This window comes from Diorhabda sublineata, chromosome 1 (genome assembly GCF_026230105.1).
Source record: "Diorhabda sublineata isolate icDioSubl1.1 chromosome 1, icDioSubl1.1, whole genome shotgun sequence".
NCBI classification, from domain to species: domain Eukaryota; kingdom Metazoa; phylum Arthropoda; class Insecta; order Coleoptera; family Chrysomelidae; genus Diorhabda; species Diorhabda sublineata.
The window spans coordinates 38947165-38967436 of NC_079474.1; the positions used below are offsets into that span (position 1 = coordinate 38947165).

The following is a 20272-nucleotide window of genomic DNA, read 5'->3' on the forward strand; positions in this document are numbered from 1 at the left end:
GCACATCATTAATAGAATGTTCTCAATTTTATACAAAAATGTTTTTAGTAGGAAAAAAATGGGGATTTAATTTTGGAGGAAGATTTACAATAAAACAGGATTTTTAATATTAATTTATTTATTAATAAAAATGGCATAGTGGTTTTTGAAACAAAATAAATCTTCTATTGTACTTAAAGAAGAATATTTATCAATATTTTGACCATACATACTACTGTTTGCTTCCACAACCCTATGAATAAATATTTTAGCCAAGAGAATAAATTTACACATCGTTCGTCGATGTGTTATCGTCGATTATAATAAATGTAATCATCACCTGATTAAAGTTGCAGAACTAAATAGATATCTTTCATATTACAAGAAATTCAATCCAAAGGACTACCTGACAAATGTTTCTGTTCTTTATACTCTATGTGCCACTGCAGATTCTATTATCTTGAATTAGTACCGGTCATCACTTGATCTAGATGACAAATATTCAAACCCATACATAGCTACACCATATTCTGTTGGCTTCCAAATATGGATAAACTGTACTAATATTTTTGCACCAACTAGTTCAGTGGCAAGAATACTGTTTTAGTACTATTATAGTGGAAAAATTTAATATAAAGATTGTTTTAGGAGTCGTTTTGGCTTTTCAGCCACTCTGCACCGATATCTAGAAGATATTTTGTGCCAAACTCTACCTACATCTCATTGATCTACTTTCAAAATACGTAGATTCCTCCAAAGGAAGCTGTTTTTCTGAACTAAGTTGGAATTTCTGGAACTGTTGGCAATATTCATACTGAACACACTGTTTGGCTTCAGTCTCTGAAGACGATAACTTGGTTATCAGAAACGCACGTCAGACAGCGTAATTGTGAGTGTTGGTATACACAGTGTGTTCAGTATGAATATCACCAACGGTTCCTGAAGTTTTGGTGACTCTCTTCGCAAGATATTAGTACTACACCTTCGAGGTACTTGAGCCATTGGATGTAGGATATTCGCATTTATTTTTATAATTTTCGACACACACCAAACAAACGAAGTGTATGTGAACATGGGTTTGAGGACTGTTTGGTATAGCCAGTATACCATCTTTGGCTTAACTCTCCATGTTTTGTTTCGAGTAAGTGTTTTGTTCTGCATGTCTTCTATATACTTTACTTCATTGGAAAGTGTGTCACGCATATATTTTTCTTTTCCTTGTAAATGGGACTGAAGTTGTTTTAGAGAGGTTGAGAATATCAAATCCTATATTTATAGACTTTCTTTGGAAAATTGAATGGGAATCAAGAGATACTATTAACTCTACAAAGAAATGTCTTAGGGTCAGTTGGATTACATTCATTTGTAGCCCTGATATATCAATATTTATTATCACTACCTACAGTTGTGGATATATTATTAGCTATCCTAAGTTATATAATGTTAAAGTTGGAACATCTTTATTTACAACAGTTTGTGGTTTACTGTTACATACAATATAGAAAGAGAATGTATTTAGACCATATATTTGTAACTGTACATAGAGGAATCATTTATGAAGTTCAAAAGTGTAGAATAACTTTGAGCAGCTATGAATTTCGAGAACTTTCTACTTAGCAATCTGACTGCCTATTATATTTGTTTTTTGTGACATCAATTTTTATTACAAAAAATTGAATGCCTCAATGTTTTAATACTGATATTTTATACATTAAGAGCATTCCGATGGAAGTTCCTAGGTAGTTTGATAAATTTCAACCAATTAGCACAAAAATTTCATAAAGTAAATAACTAAAGGTGCGTACATACTCATAAAACTTCATATCGTAAAACAGTCATGTCTGGACGGCACTGTGTGACACTATTACATCGAAAGCTCTGTATTAAAGGAATAATGTCCCACCACTTGTTTGCGAGTGTGAATAAATCTACGTTGTGCTGCTTCAATTTATTCCTTTTATATTTTCAGTTGAAAACATTGAACATCCCAAAAATTACAATAAAGAAGCTTTTTTTTGTAAGAACTTGATAATATATAGTTTTGTCAAAACCACTGAGCCAAATTTAAGAAAAATCACAGTGGATAGTGAATACCTGTTTACATTTTGATTGAAATTTTACATTTTTATTTATTTCAGGACTTCCAAATATCTACGAATGTTTTCAATTTTCCAATAGTTTGCTATTCCTTGGGAAAAACATATCTTTGGAACACTCGAAGTCCGTCGGGGGCATTCTAGTTAAATTTTTTGTATAATCCACTAGTTGCCTAAAATTGTAAATCAAACAGTAAATTTTTTCCTAAGAACTTATAATTTTTCCAACAGCATCTTTTTTTTATTTTTCTTAATAATGTAAAGGATGTACAAGTCTCATGTAAGCTGCTGCAGCAACCTACATTTTGTTATTGCGTTATATATAAAAAAAGGCAATGGATCTATTGAAATATACATAATGATGTATCCTTTGATAGATAACAATTTGATGCGTGTCAATAATATGATAAGTGGTTTTGTTATGTATTTGTATGCAACTTAAACACTCCTAACGTATAATAGATGCAGAAAAATCTCTTCAGTGGTTTTCAAGTATATAGCAAACATGTGAATAGACGTAGAATTGTTTTATAGTATATAAGGAAAAATTATATTAAAAATATATTCTTAACTCTTTTGTCTTTTCTTATAATGTGTGTAACAGTCTATTTTTTAAATAACAAAAGCCTTTTGTTAACTCATAAAACAAAAAAAAAACTTTCTTAAACTCTATCTATTAAGATATTTTATCTATTTCTACCTACTAATTATACAACATATTATTTTGGATGAAATTTTCACTTAAACCCATCAAGGCCTAATGTTGCTAAATGGCCACAGTAAATATATAATTTCACGTCGCGAATTTCAAAAGATATTAGGAAAGTATTGGATAGATGGCAACATTTATATTTACTTGGATGTGTATAATATCTTCTATATTCATGGCAAGTTGCGGATAGTGGTCGAACAGCTGTTTGTCAGCAGGTTCACAGAACTCCATACATTTAAAAATATGCGGTTTGATATGAAATAATGTGGCAATTTAATCTAACATGTTTAACTGAAATTCAACAACTTCAACTGTACTTAAAACTTTTAAAGACAGTAATGAGATTCTCCTTAACAATAAGTATAGAAGTATCAGTTCCTGTCATGATTAACTATACTCACTTAAACGAACCTCTGTATTATTTTCCTCTGATTACTTATCTTAGTCTGAACCAGTTTACACAGACCTTCATTGTTTTATCTGTGAGCAGCACAATTTATTATTTCATTATATAAAATTATGCAATAATTAAGAAATGACATAGACCATCTTTAACAAACTGTTTAACTGGAAACAAGACGTTTTATTCACGAATATGAATCACATTTGCCAACTATTTGATCGCATAATCTCAATCATGGAACCTATTATCAACATTTAAAAGAATTGCTACACATGATTGGAAGGCTTTAGAAGTTAGCCAACTCCCATATGTTTGAGATTAGTGAATGAAATGCACACACATGTTATCAATGTTCATTCTGCAATGTCTACTTTTTACACCTTGTAAACATAAATGTCAAACTACTTTAGTACTTTTAAGGACATTAATGTGCCCCAAAACACTAATTCAGTTTTAGTTAACAATGTAGTGCAGATCAGTATTTTATAATATATTTGTAACATTTGTTTTTTCATATATGTATATATTAATTAAGTTAGACATATTTTACATCATCATAACAATTAAGTAACCAAATAAATATCTCTACACAGTAACAGTGCAAAGTCAATGCAATACTGTACTAAATTTATAATAAATGAAAGATCACATTGCTAAAGTGTTTGAAACATCATTTTTCTATTCTTTTAAATTGAACTAGCTAAATTGGCGACAATAATTGGATAATCTATATTAAATTCCAGGTAAAGTGATATTTTGAAAGTAAATGAAATAATTCAGATCGTAATTGACACGTTTAGTTTGAAGTGACATTATCAGTTGGCTTTTTTTCAATAAATTTCTGTTCCTCGTTTTCTCTTGCGTCTTCTTCGGCAATGACAACAGCAATTTCTTCTTCAGCTTCTTCGTTTGATATCGGGGTATCTTGATTGACATGTTGAGATTCGGGAGTTTCGGGACTTATAGGATTTGTAACTTCAACACTTGTTTCAATTACTGAGGTAACATTGATCGATTCAGCAGATGTACTAGGTTCCTGTAATTATATGTAATCATGTTCATGAAAGTTTTTTCTTTTTTAAAGATTAAATGCAAAGTAAAAATGAAACATTACTAGTTTCAATTAATAAGTTGTATTTTTCATTTTTAAAAACAAATTGAAGTAACTTACTTGATTTTCGGTAGTTGGTGAAATTCCAAGCATTCTAAATCGGTTAGGTGTCTCTTGCACAACCTGAGTAGTATTAGGATAAGGTGGCGGTTGTTCATCCATGATATCCTGATAGGAGGGTGGTGGAGTTTGCTTTAGAGCTAAACCAAAAGATGCTTCTTGGTCACGAAACAGGACTGGATAGTCAGGATCGGTAAGTCCTCGGTGATCAGATTCGGGAATAATGTAATGAATTGCATTTCGATTAGATTGTTGACGGAATGTTAGGTATTTGTACAATCGCCAGACTACGCTTATCCAATAAGCCTAATAAAACAAAAATATGAATTTAAGTAAAAACATCAGAAACAAAAATAAATTGTGTCACCAAATTAAATTTAGATGAAGCATGAGCAAAGAATTTCAATGAGTATAATGTGAAATCTTAGCATAAAGCTGTAAATATAAAAGTAAAATTTAATTAGAATGGTTTTCAAGGTTGATATCTAGATACAGCTGATATGAAAAATCATTATACTTACTTTCCACAACATCGAAAACAGGAATGCTAATAATACAATTAGGGTGAGAACTTGGGGACTGAGTTGAAGCAGTTCATGACGAAGCGGTAAGTTCCAATTTTCAGCAACCAGGCGATGAGCAGATCTTATGTAGCAAAAATAACCAGTAGCAGTAAGTCTATGAAATAAAACATAAACTGAACTCTAAATATTTTTATAAATAAATATTGCAATTCACTTACGCTGTAATAGCAAAATCAAAAAGTTGTAAACAAAAGAAAGGTAAAACATGAGTGGGTTTTCCTTTTATAGTACCATAAACCATAAGAAGGGTAATTGATAATGTGCAGACAGTCATTAAAGCTCCCATATCAATATCGGCTGAAAAAATAAAGCATATTAATCATATATATATATATATATATATATATATATATATATATATATATATATATATATATATATATATATATATATACAGGGTGATTCATTAAGAATATCCAATCTCTGAACTGTAGATTCTAGACCTCAAAATTTGATGATTCTGCTCAACATGCCTTATGCATTGCTAGTTTCCGAGATACGGGGTGTTTAAAATTTAAATTTTGATTTTTGCAATAATTTTTTATGTTTTCACAATTTCTCTTTGAAAATTGACAATTTTACGTTTTTTGGCATGAGGGATCATAATTTGCACTCTAATTTAACATTGCTAATAGAGGGCGCTAGTTACACTTGTTTGTGTTAATTAAATCAAAGTAAACTTAGTTTGGGCTAAACTTACAACTAAAATAATAAAAAAATATTGAAAAGCGTTAAATTCTACAAAAAAAAGTTCCTCTTCTTTCATGCGTGTAACTCAATCGGTTATCGAGTTATTTGCTTCTAAAAAGTTCAATAAATTTTAATTTTTTCATAAAAAAATTTTATTATTCCTTAAATATGTAACAATAACAAATTTGTAAACAAAAATAAAAAACTTCAAAGCAAATGCTCAAAATGCCCACCATTTACTTCAATACACTTGATAATCCGTTTTCGTAAAGCAGATTATTTATAGCTATTATTAGATTCCGCTATAAGAATTTTTGAATCTTTATAATTGAATTTATGGTTTTTTGATATCTTATGGTTCATTAAAGCAGTTCTATTTTTTTTATGGTATTGATGACCTCTTAGACTATTTTCTAAATACTGAGATATTTGTTTGGTATGTAGACAGCGTCACAATTAGTACATGCACTTGATATATAATATTACTTTTTTTGTTTTTTGTTGTTTTAGACTTTAATTTAGTGAAATATTTGGATAATGTATTATGTCCTCTATGACTTATACTAATATAATATTTATTGAAATAATTCGATAATTGTTGGGAAAGTCCTTGTACATATGGTAAGGAAAAAAAAAGAAGAAATGGTTCACATTAATAAGAACGAAAAAGCTATAAATGACAAAAAAGATCTAAATAATTTAAGTAAAATTTATAGCTCTATTTTGTAAATTCTAATAAATTTAATTGATTACCGCTATATTTGAAATGTGGGAACCAAAGAAAAAATTAATTTTTCTTATTGGAACAAAGTTCTAAGTTGATTTTATCCTTATTTTGATATCCGTGATGAAGGTGATCTATAGATCAATATAAATAAGCAAATTGTCAGTGTCAATATCATATTTTGATAAAGACTTAAAGAAAAATCGAAACGTCAAAATATATCTTTCTTTTAAAAACTATCAAAAAAAACTAATTTTAAAAATAGAAGAGACCTAAAATCAAGAACATTTAGATACTTTTATATATATATATATATATATATATATATATATATATATATATATATATATATATACATATATATATATATATATATATATATATATATATATATATATATATATAAATTTTTAATACCTACCAGAATATATTTTACGACTATCCTGTGAGGTAGGTAAATAGTAAGGATTATCATCATCTTTTTTACTTAAAGGTGTTGGCAAGAAATCATTCTGCAGTTCTTCATTTTTTTGAATAAGTACATGGTGGTTACGCATCATTAAAGCAAGCACAACAAGGGCCAAAATATGCAATACCTAAAATTATGGAATGTTTTATAAAATCATTTTTATTTAATTCTAAATAAAAAAATGATATAGTTTAAACTCTGTGTTAAAAATAATATGTTTTTACACATAAATTATTGTAAGGATTCATTTCAATTTAATATTTATTTTTTATAGGAAATCACATAATAAATAATGAGATACAGAATTAATGCATATCCTCAATTTATTACTTTTAACTGTGAAACAGGAATAAGTATACTTAAAACTTACCAAGTGCCATATTCCAAAAAGAATTGTAGCTGTTCGAACATGTAGACAAAAAAAACATGTCCATTCTTTATTTCTATCTGATCCTAATTTTAACCGCATTGTAAACATATCCTTTCTATCTGTAAAAGATAAATACAGAAATTATTTATATATGGCAATCAATTAAACATAACAGAAAATATTAGAAATTCAAAGAAAGGAATATTTCTGCTAATTTATTGGTGAGGATTACTTGTCCTATCTATATTTTTATCATTTACTAAATAGCAGTTATCAAAAATATACTTGGTAATAATTTGATTTTGGCAAGCTATATCTTTAAAACATTTGTAAAGTTAATAATTTTACAAAATTATTACATTTATGACAAACAGATATAAATTGAGAGATTTAAATAAAATCACAAAAATGAGTAAGGTGAGGGTTATGAACATAAATATGTTTTTCTCTACTCACTGATAATACAGATTCTATAAATCTTTATCTGTTTACTTTCTAATTTTGTCAAGTTATATAACAATGAGATCATAATTTATAGTAAGTACATAAACTCATGCTTGAAATTGTATACAAATAGTTTTACCTATTTAAAAATATATACTAAAAAAATTTCATTTTATTTTATATCTGATATGTACATATATACTAATCAGAACAAAACCAAGACTAATGAGACACAACATCACTGCAAAAAATCTTTCAACTGCAAACTAGTAATTTGGAGTGCTGATATTAGTTTTGGAACATTAAAAAGTCAGTAAAAGGTACTTCTGTATAAATATTTGTTTAAATTGGTATGAATCAATAAGCAACTTCTTTTACAAAAACAACTTTTGTCAAGATTTTGGTTGATGTTAAGTGCAGTTTAAGATTTAGGCGTTAGTAAAACAAATCTTACACATTTTTCCCAATTTTAATTGCACTGGAACACTATAATTTCACTTACATCACAATATAATACATATTATTAATGCAATACATAGAAAAAATGCAAGAATGAATATGTTGACATAAATTAATGAGTCAAAAAAATGTTTAAGCTGATTTCCATTTGATTGTCTATCGATGACAATGTTAGTATGCTTGTTCTACTTATTTGCATCTAATGGAATTGAATAATAAATAGGTTATGCAAAAACATGATTCATCCAGGATTATAATATCCTTTACAAGTGACTTAGAAGTACAATTTTTAATGTTACATAAAAATATGCTATTATTACATCTCAAACACAAATTATATCAAAGATTATTCAGTCGTAATAACTATGAGTAAGCTAACACCTAACAGTATTATGCATTTTATAACATTAGTTCTTTATCTTTACCCATGCAAAATGAATATGTAAATAATTGTATTAATGAAAATAAGTATTTTCACTATAAGATGGTATGCAAGGAATATGTAAAACAACCATATTATTTGGAAACTTCACTTCTTACATTTACATCTCCAAAACAAATCAAATAATATTTTTTCATTAAAAATTAAGACTCTATTAATGATATGTAACATATAAATGAAAACATCTTGTTAAATAATTCCAATAAGAATGTAAGGTATTCGTGACCTAATGTGTGTCACAAAAATTTTATCACGACATTCTTATACGTACCAGACAGTCGATTAATGTAGAGTTATTTCCAAAGAACACTAGTAAAAATAAGTTATTTTCCTACGGCTTGGTATATTATATATTTTTTCACAGTCACAAAAATAAAACAAAATAATTCAGTATTTGTTTTTACTTTCCAGATGCAGACTGCAAACATGTCACAGATATAGGGAATTTTTCGCGCTACCATTAAAACATTTCAAGTACTACCAACATTTTGAAAATTATTTCTCGTGAAAAAGTGGCTAAGATAATCGGGTTAGTCATAACTTCACTTACTAACATATAAAAATAATTCATGTTTAAATTTAATTTGTAATCCAAAATATACAGTATGTCCGTTGGTAATATCGACATGAATCGAAATTATATTGTTGATTTATATCGAAATGTATTGATTAATATTGTGACTTGATAAAAAGTGATTATCTTATCTATAAATATTTCATTATATTAAACAATTTATAGAAAATTTAGAAGCTGTCACACATGGACACCTTCTCATCGGTACAATATCGCCACAATCCAGTTCAATATGGCGTGGATTCATTATAGTATACTAATGTATGTTTCGTTATATATGCTTGATTTAATAGATAACCTATTTCTAATTCATTTTCATGGACTCGAGGGGTGATTTATGTTCATTCAAATTTCATCCTGATGTCACCTACTTTAACCTCGGACATAACACAATAGGAAGCCACTACACTTACCCACTTCGGAATACGTAATTTCGGGATGACGTCGGTACCAGCCGCCATATTGTCTTGGCGGACAAATATTGCGTTATTTACATTAGAATTATGGTTATAGTGGTGTTTTCTTTTCAATTTTTTGGTCAAATATATTTTTTTGTCCACCACGACAATATTGCCGACGTTTCAAATCACGTTACCTGAAATCACTTATTCATTGTGTCCAAATCCCGTATCACCTGGAATCCTTTGCGCCAAAAACCGACAATGATCGGAAGTTGAGCAAGGCAACTCAAGTGTGTCTCTGACATACTCGATCCAGATTCTCGCGAGTCCCTTCCTAGAGGCTCTCGACACGAATCTTTGCGAGCAGAGGTGACAGAGTGCAAGCGAGCCACACTATCGATTTTATCTATATTCACATTGTCACGTTCTTTGATTCTCGCCCTCAATACCGACATGGAACTGAGTGACATGTGGGCGAGCGCACCTTCCGCACGTGTTTCCTCCTAGAGAGTGTGGATCGGGAATTAGAATTCATAATAATTTCAACTCTATGGTGTCGCTTCATAATAAATAAATAAAGAATCAAATTTTCTCTTAATGGCTTGTCTCCTACATATTAATAATTTGGGTTGAATTAAAAATTATTCTTGCTTTTGTCATATTATTTCTTTATTGTATCATTTTCAAGCCTTTTTACCAAACCTAACCAAAACCCAAGATGTTAGATTTTGATTATCAAGATATTCACTTCAATTAATTCAATTTTTGGATTCAGGAAAGAATATTAAGGGTTGTCAGATTTTCAGATTATGTTTTTATAAAATTATATTTATACAATGAAGAGATATATGCAAGCACATTCATACATAATCTTAATCTAATATTATACATTTAAAAACACACATATCTTTCCATTTCTTCAGTTCTTGCTAAAAATACTCGCTCGCCCATTTAGGGAGCCTTCTTTGGCCCCTTACGCATTCCCTATGTTTTCTTCCAAGAATAGAACATCTCCAGAGGTTTATTTACTTTCCAATATTTATCATTCACCTAAAAATACTTATATTTACTATACAATCCAAAATACTTTCAAATTCAATTATGGTCAGAAGTCAATGTCCCTGTTTCCAAATCTTGTAGCAAAAACTTCAAATTCTATTAACATTACATGAATAGGTTGCTAGTATTGTGAGCAAGTGCAAAATATCGAAGATTTAGTTTCGTGTACCTGGGCTTTGTTGTTTTTATAAATTTAGAAAAAGGAAAAATGGGGCATTTATCAAATAACTGCTTCATGTTTTGGACCATTTCATATTAACAATGTATAAATTAACCCCCACGCACAAAATTTTCAAACTTATAATGCATGAATTACTATCTGGAGGTGTAATTAAATCTAGTTATTGCACTTTTTAATATCAACTACTATACATATATGTATATTAGAGTATCATGTGCACTGCGACCCAAAGGATCTATAGTGTTCCCTTTTCTTTTTGCGATACTGGAAACCTAATGTTACTGCTGATCTTTTAATCCTACTCCTTTTAGAAAGTTCAGATTGTGGGATGACTGTGGCTACCAGAGATCTCCTATTTCATATCCTCCCATGTGTAAAGCAAGATAATGTGGATAGAGCTCAACAAAATCTGCAAGCTGCATGCTGCATTATCTTCCAAGCCTAGCATCTTCTGGTGTCCATTGAGTCGACAGTGCCCCAATAGGATTTCTGTTAGTATTGCTAGGTTGTTCTTACAGGTTATAGATTTCCAGAAGAATCTTTGCCTGCCTCGGGTTCTCCCAGTCTCAGGTTATATTCTTATCTACCTTCTCTTCTAATGTTCAATCCTTAAAAGATTTGAAAATGCTTGGTGTGTTGCTCAGGCTTTCAGAGTGTTTGGTTCTGGATCCGTATACTCCTATTCCAATTCTGTCTGCTGCTTTATAGCCATCTGTGTATCATTTGATAGAGTTTCATTCCATTTATGGTATGGTGTTTTGATCCTACTTATTTCTACAGCTTATTATGGTCATTTTGTAAGGATTGTTTTTCCTTATTGATTCCATCTCTGAACATTATGAGTGATGTTTTTACCTCCACGCTTTCCAGTAATATGTGGAGAAGTGGGAGATTTAGAATCTCTTCTAGTGCAGCTGTTGGGCATGATTTAATGGCACCAGTTGCATATATGCAAACCAGTCTTTATTCCTTCAACAGATTATTCCTCATGATATTCAGACCCAAACTACTGCCTCACATGTTATGATTTGTCTCACAATTTTCATGTACATTCACAGTAAGATCTTTGGGTTACAACCCCAATTCCTGCTTGTGAAGTTTCTGCACATCATCAATCAGGGCTTTTGTGGTTTTTCGTTTCCATGTTTATTCCAGAGAAGTTTACTATCTAGTGTGAGTCCCAGATATTTTCCCTCTGTTTTCCACTCAATGACTTGCCATCTAGATTGATCAAAACAATAGCTACAGCATACATAATAGGGGCTGAGATTATAGTTTTGTTAAATTGGGGGATACAAAAATTTATAATTCAAATAAAAGATATTTACCTGACCAAGTGTTTGATTGCCATTTAACTGTACATACTGACCAGTTGTAGGAGATATGTAAATGCAGAAATTAAGTAAATTGTGAGTAGTTGATAACTGCGAATCTAAGTCGAGTGTAAGACGCATTGCCAGGTATTTGTGTAGGTGATCTACAGTTGCATTTGCTGTTGTTTTTATGTATCTAAAAAATATTGAAAAATCGACTAGCAAAATATATCATATACCAGGAATACTTACAAGCAAGGTTCTATAATAGCACAAAAAAGCCATTTTTGAACACCCCCATGTTTGTTCTAGAATATGCAAGGTTGTTTTACATTGTTCTAAAATGGCATAGGACTAAGATTGAAACTTTCAGAACAAAATCCGAAGAAGTAATTTTTCATTTTCATTCTTGTTATTTTATATTTGTTCTGAGTTGTTCCAAAGAATTCGAGAAAAATCGACTTTTTGTAATTTTGCGAAAATTGATTATCAGACTGATATCCCACTTGTATGATTATTTGATTATCTAATTCAAATTTTTTTTTCAGCGTAACGTACTAGGATCCTAGCACAATTCGGAACATATTTTTGTGAGAAAAAATTGTAGTCTCAAATAAGAAACTGTTAAATAATTTTTCTGAGCAATTCTTTGGGACAATTTAGAACAACCTTAGAACAACTCACCCAAATTTTGTAAAGAATATATTTTTTCAAACTTCATATTTTAAAATAGCGTTACCTCAAAAGTGCTGTGCCAGCTCAGAAATGGCCTTTTTTGGATTATTTTATTAAGTTTCAATCGCAGCTCTATGTGTTTTAGAATGATATAGAACAAACATAGAACAACCTTCAAAATATTTCTACTCAAAAGTGCTTTCCAATTTCTTGAGAATTGTTTGAACTTGCTGTTGCATAGTACTTGCCATTACATTTGATATTTTTATTACAGTAATTAATTTACCTGATAGAATTTTCCTTGAGTGCCTTTACTAGTGGATTATCTCCAGACATTTCAGTGGGGTGGGGTTTAAAAACAAGTTCAATTTCATTGAGTGTCATAGGTTCTGAAGGTCCTTCACCTTCGGTATCAGTTTGTTCTGTTCTCTCACTGGATTCACTTTCTTCACTTCTCTCAGAAGTCAACACACTGGAAATACAAAAAAATATATACATATTTCAAGAAGTAAATTAAGATTGATTACCTCTTTGGGCGCTTCCCTAATGATTTGCTTATTGAGCTAACACTAGATGATACTGGACTGGGTGGTTGTGAAGGGGTACTTCTTCCAGATGGTGATGGACTTGGTGCATTTGCAGAGTTTGAAGAGTTTGTTGGAATAGTTGTATTATTAGTTGTTGGTTGTGTTGGAGTTACTGACGGTACTGGAGTCACTGCTGGAGGTGCCTATTATTAGTGAATCCAATTGTTAAAATTATATTCACATTCAAAATCCTAACTGTTTGTTTATTGGAACACAATTATATAATACTTCCAAAATTTTAGTATTAATAAGTACTTAGTTGTGAAAATAGAAAAAAATCCTACAGTCATTACAAAAAACTTACAGTTTCTGGAGGATTTGGAGCATTCGTATTATTGTCATCTACATTTTCTTGACCAGTTGGGTTTTCATTATTTTTTCTTCCCCTATTTGGCCTATTCTGTGATTGTATTTTAATCCCCTCCTTAATTGACTGCATTAAAGCTTCACGAGAATGACTTTTATTCAATTTAGCTAAAACTCTCTCTTGATGAGCTTCATATTCGTCTCGGCTTGGATAAATTTTCGATATTAATAAATCAAAGTTTGGATCAGGTCGGAGGGATCTCTTAGATACCAATTTTTTACGACAAGTCGGGCACTCTTTATTTCCAGATCGTAAAGCAGTGATAATACAATCAGAGCAAAATCTGTGAAGACATTCTTTAGTAGTCATTGTTTTTTTCAACATATCCAAACAAATTGGGCACATTAGTTCACTGTGAAGACTTCTTGGACTCACTGCTATTTCTGTATTGTCGGTGATGGCTTCTTGAGGTGTACGATGTAATTCGTATAGGGAGAGCTCCCATGTTTTATTTAGGCCTATTTGCTCGGAAGTCGTCATTTTATGCAAACAGAATTCTAGTAAATAAATTTCATTTCAAAATATTAAATACTGGCAACAAGAAGTATATAGCTTCTTCTGACGTTTGATAATAATTAAATGTAGAGGTGCAATTTATGTAACAGGAGCAGTAATCTTTTGGAGCGAAAGTTGAAAATCACTGATTTTTCAAAAGTATACATACTAACACGTTATACTAATAAATAGTTATAATATATAAGAGATTAAAATTGAGTTTACAAATAAAAGTATATTAAACGTGAAGAACAAGGGTAAAGGAGTAGCTTCATCTTCTACTCCGACGTAAACCATTGAACGCAGTTTTTGAATCTTGACGTTTCCTATGTCCTATCAATTTGTTTAAAAGATGAAGATATGAATTTAAGATTACTAATCTGTGAATTATTTTTTGAAAAGTAATACTGCGGCAAGGAGTTGAAGGAAAACTTTCATATTTTCTATACAAGAACTATGCAGGTAATTTTATATTACACGTTGTTTAATGGAATTCAATTATTTTTTTCTAAATAATAGATATACTTATTGTGATTATAATTTTTATCATAATATAATAATTGATTTTTGAATATAAATTAATAGATACTTCAAAAAACAATTAGAAGAAATTTATTAGAAATATACCAGAAATTCTTGCATCAAATTCAAGGACACTAATATGGAATTGAAGAACTATACTATTTACTCAATGTGTTCGATTTTAATTTCTTTCTAATAATAGATCCTTTATCAATGGATATGAATAAAAAATGTAGACTGTATTTATGATTATACTAGGTGTTATTTTTAATACTAAAAATGTGTACTCATTGTAAAATTCCATTCAGACTTCCAGGATAAGTTTACAGGATTGCTTACATAAAAAGTGGATATAATGGGCAAAAATAATTGATGTTCATTTTAGATAACCTATGGCCGCAGTGAAATTCAATACACAGGAAATAGATTGGTTCAATGATAAAATACTCAATGTTCTACAACATCCATCATGTCGTGATATATACCACCAGTACCTCAAGAGGTACAGTCCAGCAAATTACAATGCATTCAAACTATGGAAGACGGCTAATGATACCAAAGAATATAAGGAAGATTTATTTTTTGATCTAATTGAAGATGTAGATGAATTTAATGAAAATCCTTTGTTAACAATAGCAGAAACTGACCATAAAATTTTATTTATTAAACAAGAATGTTGTAGAATATTAGAAAAAACTCGTTCGAATTTTATACATTACTTAAGAAGGCACTATATGTAGATATATTTATTGAATACAGTTGTTATCTTTTCTAAATGATTGGTTTTTATTCTTTTGGTTATATAGGTAGTATGGGGATATATTACAAATCAGTCATTTACTTTAAAGAATATATTTCATAAATTCTTCAAGTCCTAAACTAAACAAAAAATTAATTTTTCATATGTAATATAATTTCAGTTTTTGTATTTATAAATAAGGTTCAAGATCCACTAATATTGTGATTTGTTATATATCCCTGGGCTCAATACCAAAGATTTTACAGAAATTGATAAAACTATTTGCTGGGAATTTTGAGAATTTTCTATATCCTGTTTCAAACTAGGAAGGATGATTTGAATTTAAGCTGGCAATTCTGTAGATTCCTGATTATTCACATCGCAGCCGCTTGTACACAGCAGTTTTTATATTATATATTATGAATGACAATTCAATAAACTGTAAAGGAATGGTGTCCATTTTGTTCTATCTTAGTATTTTATTAAAATATAAAAACAGTTTTTGTCATGACTAATTTGAAAATAGACTCAGATAATATTCCAAAGTACTAGCAATCATTCGCCCCTCAAAAAAGGGGCCCTGTAATTGTGGTTCCTTCATTTTGAATTATTTAAATTTGATCAGAAACGAATCAAATCTTACCATTTTTTTAAACCTAACCTAACCACAACGATCGCAGTCGCTATGTGGAACGCCCAACAAAGTATTTCAGGAGACGTGAACGCTTAGTGGAATGCACCACTAGTTTAAAAACAGTGTATATATTCTGACAACTTTTGCCAACTTATATCTTCTAGCCTATTTTGTTCGGCCATTAGAGGTCGACGTATAATTTTAGACTATTTCCTTCGAAAAATTTAAGCCAACCAAAAAGCTGTAATATTTTATGTTTACCTAGCAACGATCAAATTTCAGCGATAATACTGCACTAGTGCAAATTATCGATAATTTGCACTAGTGCCAAATTTTCGTCTAGGATTAATAAACATCATTTGGTTTTAATTTTATATTTTAAGAAAAGGAACAATGATTGTTTATTTTAAATTAAATTTTTCTCAGGAAATAGTCTGCCAAAATGCCCTCTCGTGCATGTCAAATTGTCTCATAATTAAATTATCGACAATTTGACATGCACTCGGGACATTAATATTGAATATTCGTGGGTGCGTTGACATATAAAAAAAGGCAGAGTTACGAGAGAAATAATAGTCAGATAGCTAGCTTTGTTACAATGTAATCCGGATATACCAAAATTTTATTTTTCAATTATCAATCATACTTCTCCGGTGTGAATTCTATTTGACCAATATAATTTATTGTTTGGGGGATTCTGTTGTATAGTTCGTAACAATTTAATCATAAAATTAACCAACAGCTTGATTTATATATTATATATTTTTCTTCACTGGTAGTTATCCTTCAGTTAAAGTTATTCTCCAAATAACAAAATCACAAAATTATATTTCTAAACCTGGAAAAAACCACTTTTTTATGCTGGAGCTTTACTTTTTTCTTCTATCTGAAAACCCCGTTCGGTAGTTAGTTTTCTTCTCTTTTTTATCAACCTGTGGCAGTGCAATCACAAACCAATCACCACAACAGAGGAACAGAGGAGCAACTCCTATTTCAGAGCCAATTCCAATGAAAACTCCTCACTAAAAACAATTTCCTTATCCCTTCCAAAATATATCCAACGAGTCTCTCGCTTTCTTTCTTTCCAGATAACAGCTATCGAAAACCATTCGATTTTAAATATAGAATATATTTATCTGCCGGGATACGAAATTGAGGTTTAACTCTTCTTAATTATTCTAAATGTGTAAATGTTTTTGATAGACAGCTATAGTCATCTTTATATATAACTCACTTTCAACAAATAAATAGTCATAACTAATTTAAGTAATTTCTTGTTTTTACTACGAAAATAATCTTGTGAGAAATTATTTCAAAAGGATCGAGTAACATTCATATAATTATTATAATTGGCACGTATCGTTCAAGATTATTATCATTGAATTTTTGATGATTTCTCCTATTGTTCTATTGTCTTGAGATGTTCACGATACATTAATTATTTGGTGATAAATTAGTTCCGCTGAGTTGATTTGGCAAAAAGTGCCTTTTTTACGTTTAATTTGTTCGAAAATTGACATTTCGCGAAACAACTGGTTAAGTTTATCTTGAATTGAATTATTTGTTATTGATTAGGTTGTTATTAATTATAACTTAAAAAATAATTTTTTTCATTCTAGTTCTGTGAAAATATGGTTTTTTTAGTCAAAATTCATAAAAATTTTTTGTTGTTTGGTGATAACTATATGGAGCTCCTCGGCTTGAGTCGGTTGAAAATTGGGACTTTATATATATAAGTTTTATGTGTTAACAAAATGGATTTTCTAAAATAATCTAATTTGGTGAAAAAATTTTGGTTTCCTGTGTTTTATTATGTTTTGATTTGATAAAAACTGGCGTTTCTTGATCTAATATATGAAAAAATTCTAATTTAGCAAGAAAATTGCTTTCCTAGTCTAAGTTCGACAAAAAATGGCATCCCATGCTATATTTGGTCAAAAATGGGTTTTCGAAGTATAGTATCATTAAAATGTGGTTTTCCTATGACCCTGTTGATCTAAAATATAATGACCTGAAATTAATTTGGGCAAAAAGTCTCACTTGGTCATAACATAACTTTCCCATTCTGTAATCTTGTTAACAATGGTTTTTTTGAGTCTAATTATATAGAAAACTTGCTGCTGTGTGTTTAATTTGGTAAAAAAAATATAATACTGTTGTTAGGTTTAACCGAATAATATTTTTTCCAAGTCTAACATGACAATTCCTTTTTACTAAAATTTGGCCAATTAATGTCTCTTGAGCTTAATTGGGTAAATATGAAGAACTAATGTCACTTCTTTATTCAACAATATTTTCTATAAGGAAAAACAATTGATGGAACCCAGGAAATACCATTTAAATGTTATTCACACAACACAGATGATACTGAACATCCAGGACCGCGATTTGCTGGAACTACATCAGAAATGGTGTCAAAAACTTTATTTGCAAGGTGGGCGATTACTTAATGCTGATTCAAAGCTCAATTTCAAAATTCAAACAAACTTCTGATACATATTACATCCCAGAAATGTATTCGAAACATTGGACTTTATTCTAGAAACGTATTCCCAGTATTTTGGGATTCTAGATCTGATCTTTGTTGTTTTAGGAAAACAGAGAAAGAGAACTAATAATCTTATATTGATTTGCTGCGATGTTATGATGCTAAATTTAGGTTTTCTAAGGTAAAGTACAAAATCGCTCTTCCGTCAAATCGCTCTCGTTATGAACCCGAATTACAATATATGATACATAATTCTTTTTTTCCGTCCTGTATACGTATGTCTATAAAGGTGTATTTATCCTTTTGTTGGTTTTGTCGTTATAGTGTCACTACCTACCCTATTTTAGGTAAACAAAACATCTTACCACCGAGATAAAAATCAAGTTAAATATATATTCGAGAAAATTGAGAAATTATTATTTATATGTTTTTAGAATACGTTAAACTTCTATAGTGATTCACTCTTCGTTCCAAAGCAATAATGATTTAGGTTCCCAAAGATACAATTTCACGAATCAACGCATCAACCATCAAATACTTTCCAATATCTGATTCATCACTATTTGTGTTCTCACAATCCACACGTAATGCCAAACAAACAGACAAGACCCTTACTTTCCAGTTTTGTTCCTAAGTAAACCCCATATAAAATCAAACAAATCCTAACAGGACTGGAATTAGGATTAATATTATCGTGACAGTTTCAGGAAAATATTGTGAAAATATAGGGACAATGAGAGAAATAACCGATTGCTTGAAATTTCACATTGATACCAATCAAACTTTAAAAACGTAAGAGTCAAAGTTAATAAGATAACTAATGTAAAGGAAACCTGGGACCGCAGATTATTTTCAACAGACGTTTTCTGATTTTTTATATATTAGGAATATGAAAAATTATAATTATTATCACCTAATTATATGTTACTGTGTGTCTCACAAAGTCACAGGGTTTTATATTTTTAACTAGAATCATTCTGTCCATTTTGAGTAATCAGGTGTTTTATTACTAGCAAAAGAGCTGCTCAAAAAAATTGCTAGTTCTGCAAGTAATGTAAAAATGTGCTCGATTGGGTGCTCAAATTGTGTATTGGAAAGCAACTAATAAATACTAGTCATGTCCTAAAAAGGTCTCCAGTGATAGGGTAACATTGCACTAAGTAATTGTTTTCTTAAATCAAGTAAAGAGGATTCTTGCATTGTTTTTATTGTTATTTATACCTAGAAGCAAAATATATATGTGAAGTTATATAATTCAAGATATTTATCCAAGAACTTGATGGAAAATTGAAAGAGAAGAATTTTGTAGGGAAAAGGTATATCTTATAATACTCAATAGCCTCATCATAAGAATATAAAATAGCCAAAAGAAATTAATTAGAATAATTTATCTCACATTGTATTTTCTAGTCCTTTCCTGTCCTTTTAGGTTATTTTCTCGAAATGATTCCAATAGAGTATTAACGTTTACACCCTCTTTTGAACTTTTGCCGATGCTGCACCCCTAGAGATTTCAGTCATCATTTCTCGCCCTACGCAAAGGTTAACATGGTCCTGAGATGTTAATTTAACAATAATATCATTCAACGCATTATCGCTTTGTGGTATTTAAGCAGTAAACTATGACTATATTTTTGATTATAAAAGTAACATTGTACAGGGCTCTCCAACATTCACGCGATTATGTGTTTTCA

General features: G+C 30.0%; 2 protein-coding genes and 1 long non-coding RNA gene across 3 annotated transcripts; 1 reads left to right on the plus strand and 2 right to left on the minus strand.

Moving 5' to 3' along the window:
* Positions 1-1347: 1347 nt before the first annotated feature.
* On the minus strand, positions 1348-9000 carry LOC130442520 (lysosomal-associated transmembrane protein 4B). Its single transcript, XM_056776688.1, has 7 exons — positions 8815-9000; positions 7199-7317; positions 6781-6955; positions 5104-5242; positions 4883-5039; positions 4362-4667; positions 1348-4226 (listed from the first exon to the last, which is right to left on the minus strand). Exons 2-7 carry the CDS (start codon positions 7304-7306, stop codon positions 3987-3989), a joined length of 1125 nt encoding a protein of 374 aa, XP_056632666.1. The 5' UTR covers positions 7307-7317; positions 8815-9000; the 3' UTR covers positions 1348-3986.
* Positions 9001-10312: 1312 nt separating this feature from the next.
* On the minus strand, positions 10313-14476 carry LOC130442134 (E3 ubiquitin-protein ligase RING1). The gene is made up of 5 exons (XM_056776203.1): positions 13638-14476; positions 13274-13476; positions 13033-13218; positions 12087-12267; positions 10313-10568 (listed from the first exon to the last, which is right to left on the minus strand). The coding sequence occupies exons 1-5, from the start codon at positions 14178-14180 to the stop codon at positions 10503-10505; spliced, it is 1179 nt and encodes a 392-aa protein (XP_056632181.1). The 5' UTR covers positions 14181-14476; the 3' UTR covers positions 10313-10502.
* Positions 14477-14485: 9 nt separating this feature from the next.
* LOC130442136 (uncharacterized) lies at positions 14486-15493 on the plus strand. Its single transcript, XR_008909671.1, has 2 exons — positions 14486-14657; positions 15103-15493. It is a non-coding gene; the product is annotated as an uncharacterized LOC130442136 (long non-coding RNA).
* Positions 15494-20272: the final 4779 nt, after the last annotated feature.

Coding starts and splice junctions, on each gene's coding strand:
- LOC130442134 (XM_056776203.1), bottom strand. CDS start 14,180: ATGACGACTTCCGAGCAAATAGGCCTAAATAAAACATGGGAGCTCTCC. Junction 13,219..13,273: donor TTAGGGAAGCGCCCAAAGAG/GTAATCAATCTT, acceptor TTGTATTTCCAG/TGTGTTGACTTCTGAGAGAA. Junction 10,569..12,086: donor GCAATCAAACACTTGGTCAG/GTAAATATCTTT, acceptor AAGTATTTTTAG/GTGAATGATAAATATTGGAA.
- LOC130442520 (XM_056776688.1), bottom strand. CDS start 7,306: ATGTTTACAATGCGGTTAAAATTAGGATCAGATAGAAATAAAGAATGG. Junction 5,243..6,780: donor TAGTCGTAAAATATATTCTG/GTAGGTATTAAA, acceptor TTATTTTTTCAG/CCGATATTGATATGGGAGCT. Junction 5,040..5,103: donor TTTGATTTTGCTATTACAGC/GTAAGTGAATTG, acceptor TTTATTTCATAG/ACTTACTGCTACTGGTTATT.